Source organism: Psammomys obesus, unplaced genomic scaffold (genome assembly GCF_907164565.1).
Source record: "Psammomys obesus unplaced genomic scaffold, mPsaObe1.curated_primary_1811, whole genome shotgun sequence".
Lineage (NCBI taxonomy): Eukaryota > Metazoa > Chordata > Mammalia > Rodentia > Muridae > Psammomys > Psammomys obesus.
Window position 1 is genome coordinate 3,521,744 of NW_026596034.1, and position 17,504 is coordinate 3,539,247.

Sequence of the window (17,504 nt, forward strand, 5' to 3'; positions counted from 1 at the left end):
ATGCAGCCAGTCCTGATGAGACCTGGTAGGCTGGGGTTAGATGGAAGGTCGGGAGGACCTCCCCTATCAGTGGACTTGGAGAAGGGCATGGGAGGAGATGAGGGAGGGAGTGGGGATTAGTAGGGAATGAGGGAGGGGCTACAGCTGGGATACAGAGTGAATAAACTGTAACTAATATAAAAATAATAATAAAATAAAGTCCTTCCTTAAAACCAGTGTCTTGAACTGTACTTGCTCCTTTTTCCTGTAGCAGTTTCAGAGTTTCAAGTCTTATGCTAAGGCCCTTGATCTGTTTAGAGTTAATTTTATGAAGTGTGAAAAATAAAGACTTATTTCATTTTTATTTTCATTCATTCATGTTTAATCCAGTTTTCCCAACATCATTTATTGAAAATACTATCTTTTCTCCATGACTATCATTTATTTCTGGCCTCTTTGTCAAACATGAGGTGACGAGTTCTATGACCTTACAGCTGAGCCCTCTCCTCTGCTTCTGTCTGTTTTGGTGGTAGTTCCATGCTTCTTTGAAAATTATTTTATTATTTTCTATTTATTTCATGTGTATATATGTGAGTGCACACATGCCATGAGGCGTATATGGTCAGAGGACAATTAGTCCTGGGGATCAACCCCAGGTGCTTTCCTCTGCACTATTTCACCTTCCCTCTGCATTATAATTTAAAATCAAGTATGATGTTAACTCCAGCAGTATTCTTCTTGCTCAGTATTGCTTTGACTATTCAAGGTCTCTTGTGGTTCTATATTAATTTTAAGATTGTTTTTCCTATTTCTGTAAAGAATGGCATAATTTTAATGGGGATTGCATTGAATCACTATATTGCTTTTGATAGTATGGCCATTTCTTTTTCTTTCTTCCTTGTTGTAAATTTAAAAAATAAGTGTTAGGCTATATGTTTATTATTAGCCCTAAAATTATCATGGCGGTATTATTATTGTTTAACCTGTTATCACAAATAATATGACATAGACATCTGTTAGATTTTATAATTGCCTTATTCACCTTGTGCTGGCAGATACTCCACCTATGCTGGCTCATTAACTTCACCGTACATCTTTCACCCCGATCCAATGCCATCCTCCTTAATCCTCCTCATCTGGTCTGCCTTTCATCCAAACTCCCATGGTATTTGCTTGTATTCTTCATCGGGACCTTTTCATGCCATTATTGGAGTCCTTCCTCTCCCACCACTTGGGTTTTTTCTCCACACTAACACATGGTGGCATCCTCCTTCCTCCTCTCTTCCAGTCTGTCTCTCTCCCTGATTCTCCCTTGAACCCAAAAGCCCAGGAACCTTAGCCACGCCTACCCCATCCTGTCTGCCCAGGTTATAGGCTGTTTAATTAACCAGTCAGGTATAATGACTCAGGCAGGTTTACACAACAAGACAAGGTTAACAGAACAAGAATAGGTTTATGTGAGAATATGTTCTTCTGAGCAGGGACAAGATATAGGGGGCCAGTAATTAACATTAGAATACATAGCACCAGACCAACCCTCAACACTTCCTTCCTCCCTTTTTTCCCCCTAAACTGGACTCACTACGTTGCCCTGGCTGTCCTGGAACTTACTCTGTAGACCAGACTGTCCTCGATCTCATAAAGATCCAACTGCCTCTTCATCCCAAGTGCTGGGATTAAAGGCGCACACCACTAGACCCAGTTCTCTTCAGTTTTTTCAACTGTGCTGTAAAGTTTTTACTGTAGAGGTCTGTCACATCCTTGGTTATGTTTGTACCGAGTTCTTTTTTAAGACTGTCGTAAACGGGATTGTTTCACTGTTTCTCTTTCAGCTTGTTTGCTATTGGTATATAGTATGGCTAATGATTTTTGTGTGTTTATTTTGTGTCCTGCCACTCTACTAAAAGTATCTGTTCATTTCAAGGGTTCTTCTGGTAGAGTCTTTAGGTCTCTTACAGAATTATATTACCTACAAATAAAGGCACTTTGACTTCTTCCTTGCCCATTTGCACCTGTCTGTTCTCTTCTCTTGTATTACTGCTGAAACTAAGACTACCAGTACTGTAAGAATGGAGAAAGCAAACAATAATGGAACTGCTTTGTGGTTTCCCAAATTTTATAAAATGTTGGCTATAGGTCTGTCATACATGTTTCTTATAGTCTGAGTTTCTCAGAATTTTTAGTAAGAATGGATATTGGATTTTGCCAGGTGCCTTTTCTGCATCTACTGAAACACCCAACCCTGTTCTGTCCTTGAGTCTCCTATGTAATTCATAACATTTATTGATTATATGTGTTGAATTATCCAAGCATTTTAGTTGGAGTTTAAGCCAACTTGATCATTGTGAATGATCTTTGTGATGTGTTCTTGAGTTCAGTTTGCAGGTATTTTGTTGAAAATGTTTGCATCTAAGTACATCAGAGAAATTTCTTTTTTATCTATCTTTGGTATCAGGGTAATACTAGCCTTGTAAAAGGAGTTTGGTAATATTCCTTTCTTTGCTGTTTTTTTGTAGCTCTTTATTGATTCTTTGTAAATTTCACATCTCACTTGTCTCTTTGTCCCTTTGCATCTACCTTCTGCCTTTGCAATCTTCTCCCCGAAAAGAAAAAAAAAAATTTTTTTTCTCGTAGTGGAAGCTGTAGTGTGTCACACAATATATAACCTTTTGTCTACATATCTTCACTTGCAACTGTTCATTGCAGTGAATCATTGTCTGGTCTGAGGCCTCTGGCTTCTGCTCCACTATCTATACTAGAGCCTCACTGGGACTTCTTTCAGATCTGTTGTTGCCCAGCATCAAAGAGGTTCTGCAGCTTTGGGTCGGTAGGACCGCCCCCTTCACATATTCCGTAGATAGAGTAGATGCTGGGGTGAGCCGACTTAGAGCCCAGGATCTGGGCCTGGGTGGTAGCTGATTTGGTCAGCCAGCCAGGTCTCCCACACCCACACCACAGGGTGAGTTCTCCAGCACCACCCTGGCTAGCTCACCCAATGCCTAGCTTACCCAGTGCTTTGGCAAGAGTTAAAGCTAGCTCTCCTGCTCTCATGCCCTCAGGCTGGCTCACCTGTGCCCATACCACCACAGCCAGCTCAGCCAGCAAGGGGCAGGGCCAGCTCTCCATCTCTCATGACCCTGTGGCCAGCTCTCATGCCTGCTATAGGTGGTGAGGGATGCAGGGGCCTAGGTGCAGACCAACATGCATATAAGTGTGGGACCAGCTCTCCCACACTCACAGGCCAGCTCACCTGTGTGCACGATCATACACGCACACATGCATGCACACACACACACTGTCACCAGGACCAGCTCTACTGTGTTATCCGGGTGTGGTGCAGAGCTTGCTCTCCAGAATGCAGCAGCCAGTGAGGGACAGGGCCAACTCTGCTCAGCTCTTGGATATCAACATGGTTCCAGGCAGCAGACCAGGGACATCGCATGGACTTTGGTGACACTATGAGCTGTGGACAGGGACACAAACCCCTGCTGCTATGTGGCCGTGGACCCACATATGGCACTTAGTGGTAGCACGGGCCAGGACTTCACCATGGGCTCAGGTTTGGGGCAGTGTACTCACACGAGGCTGTTCCTTTCCACCCTCTCTGTTGAGTTCTGCCTTTCTTCATAGTGCTCTTTTTCTCTCCCATCTTTCCGCCGCATTATTGCACGTCATTGTGGCTCCCACTGGGGATGAGCCACATTGCTGGCTGGTGGGCCTCTGGGTATCTTCTGCCATGTGGCTGACAGTGGGCCTCTCTATTCTTTGCTATTTTATTGACTAGTTTTAGAAGTATCTGTTGTTAGTTCTTTGGAGGGCTAGGAAAATGCACCTGTGAATCTATCTGAGCCTGGACTTTTTAGTTGAGAAAGATTTAATTACTACTTCAGATTCACTGCTTGCTGCAGACTTGTTTAAATTGTTTACCTCAAGTTGGCTTAATTTTTTGTATTATATTATTTATCTATTACTTACAGATTTCCAATGTAGTAGAATATGTCCTTTTAAAAAGACCAAATGATTTTCTGAATTCCATTAGTGTTTGTTGTAATGGCTTTCTTTTCATCACTGGTTTTATTAAATTGGATCTTATATCTCTCTTTTGATTTGTTTGGTTAAAGATTTGTCACATTGATTCTTTTTGTTGTTGTTTTGTTTTGTTTTCATATCATTAGTTTCAACCCTGGTCTTAATGTTTTCTTTCAATCGACTGTTTTGGGGGTTGTCTTGTTTTCCTAGGGCCCTAGGGTATATTATTCATTATGCTACTTGGAACCTCTGATGTCTTAATGTTGGTGGTTTAGAGCAATAAACTTCTTTCCCAGGGCAGCTTTCATTGTCTCCCATAGGTTTTGGAATGTTGTTTTCATTTTCATTCCATTTCAAGAATTTTTCTGTTTCATACTTGATTTCTGTAGGGACCTAGACATCATATAATAGGGTTTACTCTCTAGGAGTATCTATGTATTCTAGGGTTTCTCTTGCTGTCGATTTGTAGTATTTTTCCATTGTCATGAATGTGAGAAATTATTTCAGTTTTCCTCTATTTGTTGATACTTGCTTTATGTCTGAATGCATGATTTATTTTAGAGAAAGATCCATGAGCTTCTGAGAAGAATCTATATGCTGCGGTGTTTTCATGTTCTGTAGTGTCTGTTAAGTCCATTTGATTTATAATCATTTAATTCACATATTTCTCTATTTTTTTATTTTTTAAAAAATTTTACTTTACTTTATGTATATGAGGTTTTGCCTGCATATATACTATGTACTGTGTGTGTGCCTGGTGCCCATGGAAGAAAAGGGTGCAAGAAAAGGGTGTCAGATCCCCTAGAACTGGAGTTACAGAAGGTTGTGAGCCAGCATGTGGTTGCTGGGGTCGAACCTGGGTTCTCTGAAGAGCAGCCGGTACTCTTACCTGCTGAGCCATCTGTCCTGTCCCTCTGTTTATTTTTTGCTGGGAACACCTGTCAACTGATGAGAATGAAGTACTAAAGTCACGTGCTATTGTTTTGCTAGGTTTAATCTGTGCCTTTATGTCTGTTACTATTTATTTCATGAAATTGAGTCCACCTATTTTGAGACATATATTTAAAATCATAATGCCTCTTGATTATCTCCATAATCAACTCTGAGGGATTATCTTTTCTTACTGGCTTGGGTTTGAAGTCTATTTTGTCACATGTTAGGAAAGGAGGACCTGCCTGTTTCTTAGGTCCATTTGCTTGAAGTACCTCCATCCATCCTTTCACTCTAAAGTTTTCTATGGTTAGACAACCATAGAGTGTTTCTTGGAGGCAGCAAAGAGACGGTTCCTGCCTTCTGATCCACTCTACTAGTCTGTGTATTTTGATTGGGGGATTGATATCATTAAGATTCAGAGTATTAAAAAGTATATATTGGTTTCTGTTATTTTGTTGATTTTTGTAGCATTTGGGTTTTTTCCTTTGTTTCTCTTCTTTAACTATTATTCTAGCATGGCTTACTGTTTTCTGTGACCTTGTGGATGGATTTTTTTTTTCTCTTCAGTCCAAATGATTCTTTTAGGTAATTTCTGTAGAAGTGATATGATGTTCATAAATTCCTTTAGCCTTGTTAAAAGTCTTCACTTTTCCTTCAATTATGGCAGATAGATTTACAGAGTATAGTATCTGGTTGGTACTGTCTTTTAGAACTTGAAATACATTCTGTCTAGGCTCTCATAGCTTCTAAAGCTTCAGCTAACTAATCCGCTGTTCTCCTGATGGACCTGCTTCTGTATGACTTGGTGATTCTCACTTAGTTCTTTCAGTATACTTTTTTTTGTGTTTTATATATTTAGTGTTTCACTTATGACAGAAGGGGGTCTTGTTCTTTTCTGGTCTTTAACTTTATGGTGCCCTAAATACCTCCTGTGTCTGGACTGGCATATCTTTTCAAAACTCTGAGAAATCTTGTTGTTTGTTGTTTGTTTGTTTGTTTGTTTGTTGAGATGGAAAGAGTCTCACTGTGTAGCCCTGGATGGCCTGGACCTTGCTCTGTAGACCAGGCTGGCCAGAGACTCACAGAGACCCAGCCATCTTTGCCTCCAAGTGCTGGGACTAAAAATGTCACCACCATGCCCAGACCGTTAGGATTTTTTAATGTTTCTGTGTCTCTAGAATTATGTTCTGCTTCTATGTCTATTACCCATAGATTTTGTCTTTTCTGTATGCCACGTATATTTGGAATTGTTTTATCTTTGTCCTTATTTGATGGTTTGTCATCAAGCTGTCCTTTCCTTGATCCATTCTATGGTGACATTTTCCACAGAGATTTTTATTTGACTAATTTCTATCATGCCAAATTGGTCTGTCTTCAGCATGTCTATCTTAGAATAATTCCTCCTAATTATTATAGTCATTCTTTTGAGTCTTCTGACTGGTATTTCATCTAATTCACTCACCATTACTGTTGGATTGGTAATTTTTGGCGTTAGCTTGGCTTTTCATGTTTCTGCTGAAGGGAGCCAATTCTCTAGCTCCACCATGTGGGACCTGGGAACTCCGCCTGTCAGGCTTGGCTGCCGATGCCCTTCCCTAGTAAGCTGTCTCGTCACCAGCCCCATACAGGTTGAGCGTAGGGATTGTCTTCCAGTTTGTTTGCTGGTTTTTATGTATATCAATATTTTGCCTTTTTTGCATCCATGAATGTCTGTGCACCCCATGTGTGTCTGTCACTCAAGGAGGCCATAAGAGGCCTCTAGAACTAGAGTTACAGAGAGTTATGAGCTGCCATATGGGTGATGGAAACTAAGGTCAGGTCCTCTGCAAGAGCAAGTACTCTAAACTGCTTAGCCATCTCTCCCGTTCCCCTGACCCCTACAGTTTTAAACTTTAACTCCTTTTAGATCCAATTGCAGGTCATGTAATATCTTTCACTAATGAATTACAAAAACTGCTAAGGGTGAGGGGGTAAGCTCTGAGCTTAGTGTAGTCCAGTTCCCATGTGCTAAACTCAAGTGAAAATGAGTACTTTTTAATTTATCATCCAAGCAGCATGTTCCAATGGAGAGAAGTATCTCAAACTAGGCTTCTACATCTTTCAGTGTGGCATGCCCAGTTATTTATAGGCAAGTAGTAACCTGAAGGTTGAGCTTTATCCTTACAGAAGAACCATTGCTGGCTAGGTGCCATAGCACATGCCCACAATCCCAGCACTCAAGAGTGAAGCAAAAGGCAGCATAGCAAGCTCCTGTCTTAAACAAACATATAAACAAAAACCACACAGTTTTTAAGGGTTCTGTCATTCCCAGGTTCACATTTGCCATTAGAAAGTGGGAGAAGACACCCAGTCAGAAGTGATGGCACATAGAAGCACTTAGGAGGTTGATGCCAAGAGGTTAGATATTAGAGGCCAGCCTAGTCTATGTAGTAAAACCCTGTCTCCAAAAACAAAAAAAACAAAAAACAAAACAAAAAAAAAAAAAACATGGAATACCATATCAAACTCCCATAAGATGGAGTTGAGTTTATCCTAAGGCTGAGGCTGTGCTGATCCAACAGAATTATACTGAGTAACGTACTGTATTTGTACCTTCAGCACCTGGTCTCTGGGGCCACTAGGTGAATTGTGCCTGGTGTTCATAGTTCATAGTTCTTTTGTTTTCAGTGCTAAGTTTTGAACCTAAATCCTCATACATGATAAGAAAGCACTCTCTTAGTGAATATATTCACAGCTGCTATTGCTTCTTATTCTGTCTATCTATCTATCTATCTATCTATCTATCTATCATCTATCTGTCTGTCTGTCTGTCTATCTATTTATTTAAAAGGTTTTAGCGCTCTTCAGGGTCTCACTATATAAATAGCCTTTACTGTCCAGGAACTGGCTTCAAATTCACAGAGGTCCACCTGCCGCCACCTAAATGCTGGGGTTAAAAGCATACACCATCATGCCTGACTTTTTATTTTTGAGGTAGTCTCATGAAGTTGGCCAGGTTACTCTTAAATTCCCTGTATGACCCAGGCAAACTTTGAACTGGTGATCCTCCTGGGGCTTCCAAGGGCTGGGATCTCAACCAAACATTATTCTCAATGAAAGACTATATTTTAAAAGAAGACAGTCAAGCTTGCCTCTTTTCACCAGACACAGACAGTAAACAAGTAAAGACAATTGCAAATAACTCCTTAAGGGTTTTGAAAGACCAATTCCTCTACCTATGTATAAGTAAGAGGTCTGTGCCCATAAAGGCAGAAACAACTGAACTGCTGTTCGTTGTGCCTCCAACCGCCCTTTGCTACTAATAGACTTTCAAACCAGCAGCTCTCTCAGAACTTCTAATTAAATGTTTCTCTTAGGTTGCAAAGAACATGTGCTGGAAGATGCAAAACCTGAGTCCATCAGTGACACTGCGGACTTAGCCCTGCCACCCGAAATGCCAATTCTGATTGACTCCCATGCCCTGAAAGACATCCTGGGACCGCCACTATATGAGCTGGAGGTGATAATTCTCATAGCTGTGTTTGCACTGGGTCTTGCTTGATGTTGGGCAAGTAGACTTGGGTTTTCTGAGGCTGAAGTTCTGTCTTATATGGGAAATTTCCTGTCTGCTGTCGCATTTAGGTGCCTGATGTGATTGTGTGGCTCCTGAAGGAAGGTGCCCTAAGTCATGTCCTCTTCTGGGCAGCCAGGCTGACCTAGTCATTTTCTCCCTTTCGTGAGTGGCTCAACTTTGTTGACTTGCCTCTGCAGGAGAATTCTGTCTTCTGTTGGATGCATTAAAATCAAGGATGTCTTGTTGTCCTGTGCCCCTGAGGGTTTGGGAAGGAGGCAGCGAATCAGCCTGATGCCAATCATCTGAAAACAAGAACTAGTTTAGTATCAGACTGCTGTTAGTGCCAAACCTACTGTCCCGTGTATAATTTCTCAGAAGTTAAACTGTGTACTGGTCTAACACTATTGCTATCTTTTCTGCCTTTCCCTTTCCCACCTCACAGAAGTCCTAAGAGCCAGGACGAGTTGAGGCAGCAGGTGGCCATGGGTTATAGAGGAGGGCATTGACGGCTATGCCCTTTGCGGATCTAGATATGTATGCATTCATGGGCAAGTTCCTAGGAAGATTTGTAAAGATGTCTAGAAAATGAATCTGTTAAACACAGGGCAGTTTGTCCAACAGAAATTTAGAATCATTTTCACTGATGATGTTTTCCCCCAAGGGTTACAACCGAGGGGAGAAGAAAGAGTCCCTGCACCCATCTACCTAGTTCATGTATTAACTTTTGAACTGGCTATTGAAGCTAATGGCCTGCCCACCAAGCTCCCGGTTACCAGAATTGGCCTTGTTTATTCCTGACAGTGAATCTGAACTTGAATCATGTAACCAAAAAGACATTATTTGGGTTGTTTGAATTCTTAAGGTACGACAGATTTGAGTTTAAAAGAAACTGAACTTAACTTTGGTTATAAAAAGTAGTTAATCTGCTTTCTTGCTGTTAGGAGTCAGTGAGTTCATGAGTGAAAACAGGGGTTCTGATCCCATGTTCCTGGACTATCCAGAGAAGGCTCATTCTAGCAGTTCTCTGAGAATTTAAACTATATTAACACAAAGGATTGAAACATGTTTCTGATGTTTAATCCTTCTCAGCTGATGTTGGGTTTGGATGCATTTTTGCCATTTTAGGAGCTCTGGCAGAGAAACAGCAGAAAGAACAGAAAGGAGAAACTGTAAACATGGCTTAACAGCGCTGTTTGATGTCATTTGAATTTCCTTAGAGCATCTTGGCCATTACATGTGACTATGTCTACCAATTTGAATGTAAAGAAGACTCTAGTAGGCAGTCTGCAAACCTCACTCTTTTTAAGAGCCTGCTCATCCTCTCCTCTCACACTGTCCCATCTTCCCAGGCACTCTGTGGATGCACTTGCGGCTTGCTATGCTTTTGTACCATTGTCCTTCATCTTCTGCAGTCTGTCAATCCTGGAGCATATTCACATTTATATCCTTGTAATATTTGCCAGAGCCTGACTAGTTTGCCATAGCTCCTTGTGAAAGGACTGAAGTGAATGTAAAATCTTGGTGGGTCCATAAGTCTGCCTCTACACTAAAAAGATCACAAAGAACTTTGCACATTTGCAAATACCACTATTTTAGTCATGTGAAGTAAAAGCAATATAAATATGGCCACCATTAGATTGCAAATGCTCCTTAAGTGTTGATATTTGAAGTATTAAAACCAGCAGGGCTAGAGAAACAATTCAGCAGATTAAAGGAGATTACCCACAATACCTGAGATCCAGGGTTCAGTCCCCAGATCCCACACAGTGGAAGGTGATGACAGATTCCACAAAGTTGTCCTCTGACCTCCACACACATGCTGTTGTGTGTATGCATGTACACACACACAAATGTTTTCAGGGTCCCCTCCTCTTAAAAAAAGCAACTGCTAAGAGACGCAGTCTAGCATTCATTAAGCTTTTCTTTAAACATGCTAAATGCTTTGTCAATATGCGTGTTAGCCTAATGGGCAGTATGGGTGGGAAGAGAACAAAAATCAATTTGAGGGCTGGGCTTAGAGTTCGATGGTACACTGCTTGCTGACATGCACAAGGCCCTGGAAGATGGATGAACTTGAGATACTTTTATTCTACTTTGAAACATCTAGCTAATCCGCCAGCTACCTGTGAAGTTAAAGGTCAAAGTGAGCTTTTAACGTAAGCCGACTGACTACCCAGTGGATTCAGTGATGCCACGGTTTCCACTGCACATGCCTGCTAGAAAAAGACCGGGTATGAGCACCCAGCTCCCTCCCGGAAGTGAGGAGAACATCTTTAGAAGGTTTGTGTGTTGCTCATACAGGCGGATACCACTATATGTATGTGCCAGTCAGCGGACAGATTTCAGGAATCAGTTGTCTCCTTTCATTATATGAGTTCTTCTCTGGATCAAACTCAGGCCATCAGGCTTGGCAGCAAGCACCTCTAGCAGCTGAGCCATCTCTCCAGCCTTTGAAAAATCGTCTCAACCTCAAGCTTCCGCCTGAGCTAGCTGATATAACTGGTGATTCCACAAATGAGTAATGATAATGGGAAGTGAATAGGTTAGTGTGGGTGGGTAAACACGGTTTTGAAGTTGTTTTGTTGAGCCATTTAGGGAATTCTATAAAACATACCTTTGCCTTCCCACCTTGTTTTGAGACAGGATCCTTCTTGGTTTTGATACTACATGTCAGGCTAACTGGTCCATAAGCTTCTCCACCTCTGCTGCCTGTTTCCTGTAGGAATCCTCGGGTTAGATATGCGCTGCCATGGTCGGCTTTTTACTTGAGCCTGGGACTGAACTCAGGTTTATCAGATTTGCAGGGCAAACTCTTTCACTCACAGGACCTTCCTTCCAGCCTGGTTTCTTCTTAAATTTTATGTGTATGGGTGTTTTGCCTGAATATATATCTATGTATCACTGGCATATGTGGCATACATGGAGGCCAGAAGAGGGAATGGGATCCCCTAAAACTGGAGGTAACAGGCAGCTGGCTGAGCCAGCATGTTTTAGTAGCGGAACCTGGATCATCTTGACTGATGAGCTACCTCTCTAACCCCTTGCCTGATTTCTTGAAGCAACAATAGTTTTAAGGATTCAGCTGTAAGAACATGGTTGACAGCTACTAAAAAAATTAAAATAAATGGCTTATTATGTTAAACATTTTGTTATTCTTTAGGGTTAGTTCATCCATCCCTAGAAAGAAGCCATGTAATAAAAAGAAAATTGACTCTATAATAATTTTTAAATTGTGGAATTTTATCTATTTGTGTTGTTCTTAAGCAGCACTGGCGGCCTACATATTGATCTTTTCCACATTTTTCAATTAAATATAGAACAGAGTAGGCGCCGGTACCAGAGGGAAGTGAGCTGGGCTGGGGCTGAAGGCTAGCTAATCCGCCAGCTACCTGTGAAGTTAAAGGTCAAAGTGAGCTTTTAACGTAAGCCGACTGACTACCCAGTGGATTCAGTGATGCCACGGTTTCCACTGCACATGCCTGCTAGAAAAAGACCGGGTATGAGCACCCAGCTCCCTCCCGGAAGCCAGCCAGCCCCTGCTGTTCCATAGTGACCCAGGTGCTGGCAGCAGGGAAGTCCCGCACTGGACTGCACTTGGTGGCATTCTGTACTTGACTTCCTCTGACAAACATAACCACAGGATGGGCAGTCTGGAGACATGGGTGCAGTCAAAAGCAGCACTGCTGTCTGCTGTCTTCCAGTTGTTCCTTTGTATCTTCATACATGCAGTATGTTAAACTATAGCTTATCATAAACGTGGATTCATAACCCAGCAAAGTTTGTTCCACTTAAACTGGCAGCCAAGCAGCACGGGGCTAGGAGTGGTAACAGAAAGCCCATGAGCTACCACTCCTCAGACAATTGTGAGAGACGGCTGCTCCCTGAAGCAAACTCACATACTGAAGACCCAGCCAGCCACACTGGGTATGTAGAGATTCACAGTCTAATAAAGATACACTGATGAAACTATGGATTCTTGAAAATCAAGGCATATATAACGTAACCAAGCTCTTGGAAGTCAGTTACCCATATTCTAGGACTAAACTGCATCTGGTAAATGCTAAAAAACAAGTCAAGTAACTTGTGGCAGACATCCAGATAGTGAGGCATGTGACTCCAAATAATGTTAAGTAACAAGTTCTTAGAGGTTAGTGCTTAAGTTTGCTATGGAAAAGCAGTCTTACAGAACAATATGATTAAATTGGTCTGGAAGTAATTTCTACGTGTTGACATAACTGATATTTTCATCTTTCAAGGTATCTGAGCGTTTAAGTCAACCCGGAGTGGCAATAGGCTTAGCATGGACTCCCTTGGGTGGCAAGATCATGTTTGTGGAGGCAAGCCGAATGGATGGTGAGGGCCAGCTAACCCTGACTGGCCAGCTTGGAGACGTCATGAAGGAGTCTGCTCATCTTGCCATTAGCTGGCTTCGAAGCAATGCAAAGAAATACCACCTGACGAATGGTACGTGGACTAGACATGGTGGGGACACGGCTGAGGAGGGCGGCCCTGGATCATGATCCAAGGAGCATCTTCCACTGTTCAACGAAGGTGACACCATTCAGTTAAGTCCAGAGCTTGGATTCTGAACCCCTATGAAGACTTTAGTGACCATGTTAGGACTATTTGACCTACTCCCTGAATTAGAAACAAAATCATACTTAGAATAAAATGAATCTTTCCATCCACACCTCACTCTAAGTATTCTCACTAAGTATACTAGCCATTAATATTTTTAAAGATCCATTTACACAAAACATTCATTTTTATGTTTGATATTTAATGGAAAAAAATGGGTTTAATTTTTCTACAGTAAAACCTTTTTTTTTTTAAGCTTTTGGAAGTTTTGATCTTCTTGACAACACAGACATCCATCTGCACTTCCCAGCTGGAGCTGTCACAAAAGATGGACCATCTGCTGGTGTTACCATAGTAACTTGTCTCGCCTCACTTTTCAGTGGGCGGCTGGTACGCTCAGATGTAGCCATGACTGGAGAAATTACGCTGAGGGGGCTTGTTCTTCCAGTAAGTATAGAAAACAGATCATGTGCTTGTGATTTTTACTAATAGATTTAAATTTACATGAATAGTAGTCTTCTTTCTGTAAAAACTTTGGTTTAAAATAGACATTATTAATACCTGTAACTAACATATCTTAAACTTTTAGTCAAGTAAAAGGAAACCTGCACCGACTCTCATGCTTCCCTGTCATCTAAAAAGATATATTTACGAGAAAAGAAACATTAGTGTGAGTGTAGGAAGATCAGTGGTTCACCTGAATGTCTGTGGTCTAAGTGCATTGCCTGTACATAAAATGAGATTGTTGCTTTTAAGCTCATTCCACAGTTTTTGATTGATATCCTTGCAGAAATCTTAGATTACTGTAATTGGCAAGATTTACAGCAAAACCAGCAGTATAGAAATGAGAACTGAATTAAAGTTGTCTATTAAATTTCAAAAAGCCGGGACTAGAGAGATGGCTCAGAGGTTAAGAACACTGGCTGTTCTTCCAAAGGTCCTGAGTTCAATTCCCAGGAATCACATGGTGGCTCACAACCAACTGTAAGCGATCTGGTGCCCTGTTCTGGTGTGTAAGCATACATGCAGGCAGAATGCTGTATAAATAAATAAATGTTAAGAAAAACTTTCAAAAAGCCTGCCTTTATCTGTAGGTTCTTGGGCTCCAGTGCATATCCTGACCTGCCTCTGCTAATGCTATCGTTAAACATGCAGGGCTTGAGTGTTGGGCTTTCAGAACTTGTCTGACAGGACAAAATTTTAACAGAGCCATAGCAAAAACAAAAGAAGAGCTAATATTCTTTACTCTGCTAAAGTCTTTTTATGAGTGAGATTATCGAAGTTCCCTTAAGGGGTCAGGCACAGCTAAACCCCAGCAAATCAAGAAGACTGGAGCAGCATGAGCAACTTAGTGAGACCCGTCCTCAAAGTAAAAAGGAGCCAACGATTCAGCTCAGTAGCAGTGGACTTGCTTAGCCTTGCATATAAGACTCAGTTCAATTCCTTATATTGAAAAACCATTATGCCTCAGTATTTTCATTCAACCATGCAAAAACCATGAAGAAAAATGGTAGAAAAAAAAATACTTGCTAAGGCTGAAATAAAAGGGATTTTGGATTGAGTGTGTCTTCGAATTGTTTGAAGAGGGACTAGAAAAAAAATACATGGCATAATCAATCTGGCATATCTATTATCTAACAGGAATTATAGCAAACAGGAAGATGGAATAGTCGAAGAAATAACAGAAGCATATCCTGGAGCAAAACGTAGCCTCAACATAGCTCCAACCAGCAAAGATGTTCTTGGAGTTCTCAGCTCACTGAATGACACTGGATATACAGTGTAAACAGTATTATATATAGTGTCTTGCTGTCTTTCAATCAAGTGTGAGTGTAAAATAGACATTTCATACTAGAAGGAAGACCGTCTCAGAATTTGCTCTGAAGAAGGCACTCCAGAAAAGCATAGTAAAGCTGGGTGACAGCTGTGGAGGAAGGCCTACAGTTAGGCTGCAGCAGGTGTTAGAAGTCTCTGAGCAGTTAGGCAGCAGGCAGCTTTTTTTTTTTTTTTCTGGCTCAGTCTCTAATTGCAGGCCACAGTCACCTGGGTGGCTGAGCAGGCGGGCCTACTTCTGTGTGATGCATAGGAGGCCCAAGTCCTCACCTATGGGCTTTCCCAGTCTCTGTAGATAACCTCAGACATGAGACCTCAATACCTAATAGGGCAGGTGATTCAAGACATCAATCCAGGCAGCTTGCTTTTTCATGCCTTTGCCTTGAAATTCACATAGCATCACTTCCAATATAGTCTGCTTCTTATAGACAAGTTACAAAGCCAGACCCACATTGGAGGGAAAGAGAATTAGACTCCCCCTTTTGTGAAGGAGCCATTATGGGGCATAGGTTTTATGGGGGAGGAGGGGGAGGTTTTTTGTTTTGGATTTGGGTTTTCAAGACAGGGTTTCTCTGTGTAGCCCTGGCTATCCTGGAACATGCTCTGTAGACCAGAGCTGGCCTCGAACTCAGAGGTCCTCCTGCCTCTGCCTCCGAGTGCTGGTATTAAAGGCATGTGCCACCACTTGGCCAGGCAGTTTTGTTTTGTTTTTAAGCCACAAAAGGGGCCAGGCTTGCTGAGACATGCCTTTAATACCAGCACTTGGGGGCTGAGAGCAGAGGCAGGCAGATCTTTGAGTTCAAGGCCAATCTAATCTACAATCTACCCCAAGAGTCTAGTTCAGAGTGTACTTGTTTTTAGGTGGCACAAAAGCCTTGTTGCTTAGTGGTAATGAAGACAGTAATCCTGCAGTATACATCTGAACTTCCTCTGTAAAAGCTGTTTTGTTCATTTAAGACTATTTCATAAAAACAAAAATGGTATATATTGAGATAGATAGCATGGTGTTCAGTACATCATTTACAACATTTAAGTCAACATTTTTATTTCATCCATTGGTTATTTCTTTATGGTAAAATCTTCCAAAATCCTTTCTTCTAAGATTAGTATAACCACGCTAATTTAATGCTGCTACACAATCAACCTAAACATGTTGCAAATGACAATTTTTAAAAAAGTCATTAAAATTTGAGATTTTCTCTCATTAAAAATAAGGAAGTAGCAGAAGTATTTTAAATAGGCTACCATTAAGCCTTTTAGTGGCTTCCTAGCTTGTACTATCACAATATGGGAATTGGGCTGAATATCTTAAGTGATGGTTTGAGAAAAGGTAGATGCACTTGGCAGTGACTGTAAACCTTGAAAGCTGTCTTTTTTTGCCTGGCAGGTAGGTGGTATTAAAGACAAAGTACTAGCAGCACACCGAGCAGGACTGAAACAGATCATAATTCCGCAGAGGAATGAAAAAGACCTTGAAGAAATACCAAGCAACATCAGACAAGATCTAAGTTTTGTCACAGCAAGCTGCCTGGATGAAGTTCTAAATGCAGCTTTTGATGGTGGCTTTACTGTCAAGACCAGGCCTGGTCTCATTGACAGCAAACTTTAGGCTCCAATGTTGGTTGTAATTTTAAGTATGAGGTGCCAAGAGGTCCTGGAAAGGCTGGTTTTAGGCACCAGTAAGCAAAATAGCCCTAATTTGTGAACATAATCAAAATTGCAATGAGTCTGTTCAAGTAGTTGTTGGTGTTTATTACAGAAATGTTGGTTTAATAAAGTAATTATAACTAGAATTCTGGTCTTCAGTGGGTTTGGTGTCCCTGGGAAGGATACAGGACGTTTTCTGTGGTCCCAGAACAAAAAACTGGCTAGAAATGTCAGGTCCACTACAGACTTGAATCCAATTCAGAGGTGTGGAGTGTCGATCCAAGAACCCTTCTCACAGTGTGTAACTGTGGGTGATGGTGGCGCAGGCACTCTGGCACCGGCAGATGGATCTCTGTGCATTCATGGCCAGACTGGTCTACATAGCAAGTTCTAGGACAGCCAGGGCTGCATAGGGAAACCCTGTCTCAAAAACTAAATCAAACAGTTGGCACACACTCCTAACTATAGAGACCTACATGTAGTTTATTGGATCCTGGAACCAATCACTTATAAGGGAAATGGGCAATTTGTCCTTCTTTTTGTGTTAAGGAGTCTAGGATGAGGCCCACACATGGCCGTACTTAGGCTGAGGGGAGCAGCATTGTGAACTCTTACATGGGATAGGGCATGTGCTGGCAGTCACTCCAGCAGTACAAGAGCTTTGGGTGCCTGTAATCTCAAAGAAGTACAGGTCCGCGGGGAGCTGTGTGTGCCGTGAAGGCCCCTAAACTCAGAATCCTCACTCCTGCTCCCTGCCCTTCTACTTGTTTATGCCAAATCCCGAGTGCATCAGCTTGCCTGTCCTCTTCTGTGACTCAGTCCAAGGTACCCGATGATGAAGGCAGCCCCTTAGGCTTACTGACTTTCTGAACCCAGTTTCTAACATGCCCATGTGTGAAATAATAGTTTAGTATTATTGCTGCTTCAACAAGAATACAACATAACACCATTT

At 41.6% G+C, this 17,504-nt stretch overlaps 1 protein-coding gene across 2 annotated transcripts in view; it reads left to right on the forward strand.

Annotated features, from left to right (window-relative positions):
* The window catches only part of Lonp2 (lon peptidase 2, peroxisomal), a 90,517-nt gene extending 73,819 nt beyond the window's left edge, over nucleotides 1-16,698 (forward strand). For both annotated transcript variants that reach the window (XM_055620779.1, XM_055620780.1), the window contains exons 12-15: nucleotides 8,298-8,440; nucleotides 12,751-12,958; nucleotides 13,329-13,519; nucleotides 16,293-16,698. In XM_055620779.1, coding sequence (XP_055476754.1) covers nucleotides 8,298-8,440; nucleotides 12,751-12,958; nucleotides 13,329-13,519; nucleotides 16,293-16,514 — 764 coding nt within the window. In that variant the 3' untranslated portion in view covers nucleotides 16,515-16,698. The remainder of the gene's footprint in view (nucleotides 1-8,297; nucleotides 8,441-12,750; nucleotides 12,959-13,328; nucleotides 13,520-16,292) is intronic.
* Nucleotides 16,699-17,504: the final 806 nt, after the last annotated feature.